Genomic DNA, 7,550 nt, shown 5'->3' with positions numbered 1-7,550 from the left:
TGTACCATTTGATTTCGGGATAGGGGACTCCAACAATTCTGGCCACAAATTGAACTCTGCCTCGCACCATGCCGTACTCAACGTCGGGTCGTTGGATGAAGTAAGGCAGTTCGGCAATTTCCAATCGAACTCTTTGTCTGGCTTCTCCATGCTCATTCCTAGCCACGCACTCATACCAGCCAACATCTCTGTCCAACATTCTATCGAAAGAGACACAAATTTACCCTCGTTCTTTGTACGTAACTTAAACATGACATTACTTGTTAATGAACAAAGTCGCTTGGCCATTTCTGGTGTAGCTCCAATCGAATCTGCCTCCAGGCTCAATCAGTTCATCATTGAAATAGAAACTGACTGCCGGTTTAGGGTAACCATAAACGAACCAGAACAAGTTGGTGTTTTGGTCCTTGACGCCATATTGGGTGGGATGTTCCTGCCTGAGGAAAATGGGCGCTTGAGCCATTCCATCGTGGGGTGGGCGCTCAATATCAAAGTCCTTGGGGAAGTATGGGGACGTTTCAGGTCTGAAGTCGATCTCCGGCGGCAGGTATGGGCGGAATTTTGGCAAATCCGGTTCGAGTTTCTGCCGATGGGTAACGGCAAACGGCGACGGATCGCTCACTCCGAGCTTGCTTTCTACGCGTACTCTAAAATTACCGAAACCATTGAGAAAGTTCAAAAAGTCGTTCGGCAGGTTTGCGTCGGCATTACCTGAATTTATAATCCCTGAACGGTTCAAGATTGCGGACGCCACAAGTGCAGCTTCGAATCCCAGTGCGCACGGTAAACCAGTCTCCATTTGGAAGCTCGCACATTTCCAGCTGATAAGTAACAGGCTCCCGTGATCCAGAGGGAATAGAGGGTTTCCATGAAAGCGTGCAATGCCTGTCGGTCATTTGGGAGATAATTGGAGGGTCTGATAATGGAACAGGGGCTCCAGTCCTTTTATATTTATCAAACTCTGTATACTGATCAGTGATTGGACGTTTGGGCTTCGCTTCCAGACCTATCAGAGAATATTGAGATTCACAGAATTTCGAATGTTTCAGACCAACTTCCTTTGAAGGAAAACTTGCCACTTGAGTGTTTCTTTGAAAAAACTGAAAACATCTACTGACCTTCATCAAATTTAAGCGTCGCATGGCAAATATCGCTTCCATGTTCGTTGAAAATCTTGCAGGAATACTTTCCAAGATCATCCTGATCGACTCCAATAATGCTGAGCCTAAGCAGGCCTGCAGTGTCTTTATCCATGCGGATTCGTTTGGAAGGGTAGATTTTTTCATCATTGTGGTACCATTCGACTTCTGGTTCTGGAATTCCAGTCGCACAAGCTGTAAACTTAGCCGTCATTCCTTTGAAGAGTTCCGTGTCTCCAATACGTTTCAGGAAAGTAGGAGGTTCAATTTTTTGTTGGATTTTTCTATAAAACATATTTATAAATGCATTTTTTCCAACTCCCTTGAACGATTATTTCCCTCTTACATTTCCTTGACGACTTCCAAAGACGCAGTGCAAACTGCTTGACCTTCTGGATTGGTGGCGGTTGCTCTGTAAACTCCAGCGTCTTCAGGCTGACAATTTTGAACATACAAGCAGCACAAGTCTCCGTCTCTTTTCATATGGTACTTGTCGGTTTCTTTCAGTGGCTCCCCATCTTTCGACCAAGTTACTTCTGGTTGTGGCACTCCAGTTACTCTGCAGGGGAATTTCGCATCTCTATTGGGTAGCTGAAATTCATTAAGTATCTCTAAGAAACTCTTCTTGGCTTCTTCTTAATCCTCACCTGCTGCAAATCAGTAAACCGCTGTGTGAACGCTGGTGGTTGGAACACTTTGCGAACTGCAGCTTTTCCTTCAGTGGACTCTTGACCCAAAGGATTAGTAATTGTCACGCCATAAACTCCAGCATCGGCTGGAGTAGCTTTATCAATCCGCAAGCCGACCTAAACAACCGAGCTCATTATAGCTTCAGTTTGCTTTTAGTGTGCTTTGCTCTTACCCTTCTTCCATCACATGTCATCAACACTCTATCAGATGGCTCGATGGCCACTCCATCCTTAGTCCACTCCACAGATGGGATGGGGTTTCCAGTAAATGGAGCCTCTAGAATTAATTGTTGACCCTCATCAACAGAAGTGTCTTTTAATTTATGTAGGAACATTGGACGTTCTTCTGGTTCATCAGGTTTCATTGAGGATTGAATGGTTAACGGTGCCGATGTATCTGATTCTCCAGCTGAATTTGTAGCTACAGCCTTATAAGTTAGAGCGTCGCGCATTCGGTCGCAGGCATCGAGTACTAAGGTAGAAGAGCCTGAACCAAACGAAAAAATATTTATGGAGAATAAAGTAAAATAGAAACTGAAAAGGCTTGTTTCTGGTTCACTCAATGCTTACCATCTGGTTGTTCAATGATCTTCACGTGCTTGTTGTCGGATACAATTTCAGCTCCATTGCGCGTCCAAGTGATTTTTGGGGCTGGGAAGCCCTCAGCCTTCACTTCCAGCTTGACTGGGAAGCCTTCAACTACAGTTTGCGGGAAGAGGCTCTGACTGAACTGCGGCTTAGTGGGTTTCCTTTCAGTTGTTACCAACGCATCCCCTACAGATTCTCCTAGTTTGTTGGTAACCTGGAACGGTTAATGTCTCGAATTAATGCTGTCTTGGATGCATTTGCTCCCACCTTCAGCTCGTAGTGGCCAGCATTCTCTGGCTTCATGATGTCGACAATCAAGGCCACTCTTCCATCGGGGTGATTTTCAAAGTGCACATTGGCTGAAGGTCTAACTAGCACGCCATCCTTGAACCATTTGATTTCCGGTGGTGGGAACGCTTCGACTTTAGCCTCGAGTCTCATTTCTTGCCCCAAAGGCACCTTTTGATCTTTGAAGCATTTGAGGAATCTGGGTCGCCGCTGTTTGGCTACAACAGAATGGGGTCATTTTGCTTTTAAATAAATCAACGGCTTTCATACCTGTAGATTAATAAGAACAAGCAATTTTAATTGAACGCGCGCAAAAATTCCAAGCATTAAATTGGCAACTTGTTAAACGAATTTGTTTGGGACGGTTTTGAGAAGCTGCGGAAGGAGGAAAACTCCATTTACACGTTTTTTTCAAGCCATACCAACTGAATTAGTTCCTTGCATGAAATAGGCGTTGAAAGCAGGTTTTAGGTCTTTTAGGCAAATAAAACTACATTTTCAATGAACTGTAGATTTTACTAATAACACACCAAACAAGCAGTAAGCTTAATCATCATAAAACTTCTTGACTATGTAAGCGCGGTACCAGAAATACTCACGTGCAACAGCGACAGCACAAAGGCAGGCGGTTTCGCCATTTGGATTCTTCACCACTAGCTTGTAGGCACCACTGTCTGAAGCTTTACAGTTCTCGATGTCTAGTTTGACGGTACCATCCGGCAAAATTGTGGTTTTTATTCGATCATTATCGGGAGAAATTCGTTCCCCATCTTTATACCAGGTCACCTAACAAAGCTGTGTTTCAGTTCGAGGTAACAAAGCGAGTAACAACAAACTGGTACCTTGGGTTTGGGGCTTCCCCCAATCTTAGCTTTGAGCTGAAGAGGTTCTCCTTCATTAACATCCAGGTTTCTATCGAGTTTCTTTGATAAGGTAGGCGGGGTTTGTACCATGGATATTCGACTGGTGGTCTCAGCTTCTCCAACCACATTTACTGCAACAGCTTTGTACTGAAAATTAGCGCGATAAAATTCATTCTTAAACGTTGACTAATTTACTCACAAGTCCCACATCAGCTTCACTGTAATTGGTAACCGATAAAGTGCTGGTTACTTGAGCATCTGTCGATGTGACGATCTTATGGTTTGCATCTTCCACTATTTCTTTCCCGTTGAGGAACCATTTGATTTGTGGTTTTGGCAGCCCATCTGCTCGCACCATTACGGAAAACTCTCCGTTATCTTCTATTTGGTCATCGTTGAGACCGGTGATGAATTTAGGTCTTTCGGCTGAAATAGTTAAAAGATTTTAAAGAAAATTGTGTAGATGTACATGTAGGAGCTGGTTATTGACGAAGCATTTTGCAGATTTTTTAAGTAGGTATCTACTAGGAAGGCGTTATTGCGGCTATAAAATCAACTACTTGAAAAAAATATGCAAATTGCATAAAGATTTTTGAAGAAAGGTACGAAGTATTTAAATTAGAAGCGATTATGCATTGTAAACAGCTGCTGATTAGGAAGCAAACACTTCAGCTCTAAAAACTTACTCGTTGGTTCTGCTTCTTCTGCAATTTGATTAAAGTTCATTAATTATTAGGTTTTCATTAAATGTTCCCAAATTTGTTTGAGTTTTTCGGTCTCAAATACTTACTAATAGTTTTCAGCCTGGCTTCGCAACTGCTTTCGCCCAAGTCATTTTTGGCCACCACCTTGTAGTACCCTTCATCTGCTAGAAGGACCTTGTGGAACACCAACTTGTAAGTGTCATTGGCTCGATCCTCCACTATTGATATCAAATCGCTTCCTTTGATGACTTTGTCGTCCCTCATCCAAAGGACTTGCGCTTCTGGATTAGCCTGAAGATGAACATTGCAATTTTCGAGAGCGTTAATAGCAATCTTCTCTAAAGGGATTTGTCTTACTTGTACAACAACGGTGAATTCAGTGGCTTCGCCCGGAACGACTTTGACATCCTCTGGCCCTTCGATTTCTGGCCTGAGTACGATAGTGAGTTGAGCGCTGTCCTCCAATTCGCCCCATTTATTCTTAGCTTGCAAAGTGTATTTGCCTTGATTGGATTTTTCACCTAGAAATTCCGAATTTAATTGGCTGCTCAATTTATGGTCAATTGTCTACTTACTTCTGGGGATCGTTAGCTTGAAAGTGCATTCTTTTAATCCATCTTCCAGTTCCTGATCTTCAGTTTCCAGTATTATTTTGTCTTTTTCAAATTGGGAATTTGTAATGGGTTTTCCATCTTTCAGCCTATGAATCAGGAATGTATTTATTATTTTATTTTTATTTCATACAACAAAATAGTACCATTTTATATCTGGAATTGGATCTCCTATAACAACAGCTTTGAAAGTCACTCCATTCTTCTTTACGATTGTCTGATCCTTTAATCCTTCTTTCAACTTGGGTCTACGCAATTCTGATTCGGCTGAAATGGAAACAATGTTATTAATCAATACACATTTATGAATGAAATAAAAAATTTAAACTCACGAGTTACTTCCAGTACAGCTTGCTGTTTAACTGAACCGACAGGGTTTGTTAGGGTACACTCATAAACCCCTGCATCTTTCAGCTCGAGTTTTTTGATTTCCAGCTTGAACTCCTCGCCATTCTGGCTGGCGCTCATCCTCAAGTGTCCATCTGGTTTGATTTCTTTTCCCTAATGGAAAATTTAAGTAAACTTTATGGTATTTTTCTGTTTTAATAAGCGTTAATGTCTGAGCAAGTCCACTCACATTTAAGGTCCAGGTGGCAACTGGCGGAGGATTTGCAAATCCTCTGATAATATATGTGATATCCAGAGACTCTGGCCTAGACCCATCTTTCATATTTGTATCGAGGATTATAGGTTCGGCTAAAACGTAAAAATATTTTTAGTTTGCTGATAATCGCAACTTTTTGCTCTCCCCGGAGATGTTGATAAAAAATATATTATTATAATTTTAATTGAAACAAATTGATAAAATTATTTTTGCGGATTAAACATGTTTGTGGTTCGTTTAACATATAAAATTAAGTTTCAATTATTATTATTAAATCTCCAAATAAGTTGACTAATTAATAAAATTTGCAAAAAGGAAATGTTACTAGTATTAAGTGTGCTCGTAAGTATTTTTGCTGTGCTGGTTTAACAAGTGTATAATAAGAATACTTACCATTTTTGACTCATCTAATCAGATTCTCAATACTTACCTTTTATAGCTATTAATGAAGCAGTGATGTTAGGTCACGATGCCTATTGCAGTTAGTTAAGCATATCCAAGGCAACGTCACATTTAATAATTTTTCCTCGATCTGTTGAGGCAGACATACTCAAAAAAGACACATCTAAACGTGTTTTTTACCAATTTCCATTTAAGTCGCGTAGGAAGATTTTCCCGGAAAGAACAATGTGCTTTCGTTCTACCTCCACAGATGGTCAAGAATGGCAAATAAAGTGTCTTTGTATACCTTCCGGAGATTTCTTAGCCTTTTGACTGTCTTGTCGTTTCAGTGTGTCTTCTTTGTGTTTTTTCGCCCCAACTTCTTTCTCGTCCTGTTCCACTATCACAGCCTCTTCAATCGTCGCACGCCGACCTTGGCTTTTCTTTGCTTCGGGGGCATCAGTTTGGATTTCGTACTTTGTTATAGTTTCTTCAGCTTCTGCACTGTCCAAAGTGGCTTCTTTTCCTTTTTTCGGTACCTTCACATTAGCTTCTGCATCTTCAATAACCGGCGCTGAGGGTGTCTTTTTGGAAATTTGCACCTCTTCAACTTCCTCAGTAATTGCTTGTTTGCCTTTTTTAAATCTCACTTGGACATTGTCCACTTCCGGAGTTTTCGGCGATTGGCCATTTTTAGCTAGGTCATTATCAACTTCCTCGATTTCCTGGATTTCTAGTGTTTTAGCGCGGCTTGGTTTTCTCTTTGGCAATTCTTCTGCAACTGGGGTTTTTGGCTTGGACGATTCGTCTTGATCATCAAAATGTTCAGCTTCCTCGATTATAGCGGCGATGCCTTTATGGGGCAATTTCGGAGAAGAGGGTTCTTCAATTATAGGTTCCGGAGTTTTAGCCAGTATTTCCTCAATTTCCTCTTTATGCGATAGTTGACCTAATCGTGTAAATTGGGATGTATACTTAATTTTCACTTCAGACAGTTATACCTAGATTCATTTTTTAAAAGCTCAAAAAAGGCAAAATCTTTGTGATGGCTACTTTCGTAGTCAGGCAAAATTGACACAGAAGCGCACATAAATAAGCATGTACAAGCTTTCATCTATAATCTGATCAAAAACTATCAAGGCGATCGCTTTTGGAACATTCGTACCTTTCAATTTGGGAGGCGCCACCTTCTCCTCATTATCAGTCTTAATTTTTTGAGGTGGCTCGGCTTCTTCTTCGATTATTGGTTCCTTCTTAACTAAAGCAGGCTCTTCTTCAACCTCCTCGATTTTCAGAGTCTTGGGTGGCGGTTCTGTTTCTTCTATTGCATCAGTGTGAGTGACTTCTATAATTGTTAGTAGGAGAGACGGCACATAAGTACAATACAATACTTGATTGTTGGAATTACATTGTTGAAGAGCAAAGACATTTTGCAAGGGGCAACCGAACAACATTTACTGTAATGAGTTCATGCTACAAGTTTGTTCCAACAGGAAGATTTGATGTTGAGCACATATTTTTCTGTTGGTTTAAACTGGCTTGATAGACCCTTGTGGGAACATACCAGCGGTGAAGGTTTCAGAACAATTGGGAGTAAATCAGTCAAAATACACTACAATGATTTACCGCACAAAGGGGTCATATACAATACTTACAGCTTTCAACTGATTTTCCTTCCGAATG

At 41.1% G+C, this 7,550-nt stretch overlaps 2 protein-coding genes across 2 annotated transcripts in view; one reads left to right on the top strand and one right to left on the bottom strand.

Annotated features, from left to right (window-relative positions):
- LOC125505364 (zinc finger protein 136-like) overlaps positions 1-7,550 on the top strand; it is a 75,716-nt gene that overhangs the window by 8,529 nt on the left and 59,637 nt on the right. The window lies entirely within an intron of this gene.
- The window catches only part of LOC109536109 (obscurin), a 50,145-nt gene that overhangs the window by 6,950 nt on the left and 35,645 nt on the right, over positions 1-7,550 (bottom strand). Inside the window, 21 exon segments of the mRNA XM_048669061.1 lie at positions 1-200; positions 261-647; positions 712-1,006; positions 1,119-1,423; positions 1,486-1,730; positions 1,787-1,945; positions 2,002-2,315; positions 2,399-2,630; positions 2,684-2,922; positions 3,304-3,490; positions 3,547-3,714; positions 3,767-3,993; positions 4,254-4,271; positions 4,358-4,562; positions 4,629-4,792; positions 4,847-4,971; positions 5,029-5,149; positions 5,215-5,383; positions 5,460-5,578; positions 6,175-6,816; positions 7,033-7,212. The exon segment at positions 1-200 is cut by the window's left edge and continues 9 nt beyond it. Coding sequence (XP_048525018.1) covers positions 1-200; positions 261-647; positions 712-1,006; positions 1,119-1,423; positions 1,486-1,730; positions 1,787-1,945; positions 2,002-2,315; positions 2,399-2,630; positions 2,684-2,922; positions 3,304-3,490; positions 3,547-3,714; positions 3,767-3,993; positions 4,254-4,271; positions 4,358-4,562; positions 4,629-4,792; positions 4,847-4,971; positions 5,029-5,149; positions 5,215-5,383; positions 5,460-5,578; positions 6,175-6,816; positions 7,033-7,212 — 4,701 coding nt within the window.

Source organism: Dendroctonus ponderosae, unplaced genomic scaffold, assembly GCF_020466585.1.
Source record: "Dendroctonus ponderosae isolate FM_Combo_2020 unplaced genomic scaffold, Dpon_F_20191213v2 Dpon_F_20191213_8, whole genome shotgun sequence".
In the NCBI taxonomy this organism is placed as follows: domain Eukaryota; kingdom Metazoa; phylum Arthropoda; class Insecta; order Coleoptera; family Curculionidae; genus Dendroctonus; species Dendroctonus ponderosae.
The sequence above is the reverse complement of the archived record's forward strand: the minus strand, read 5'-3'. Positions and strand labels throughout refer to the sequence as shown.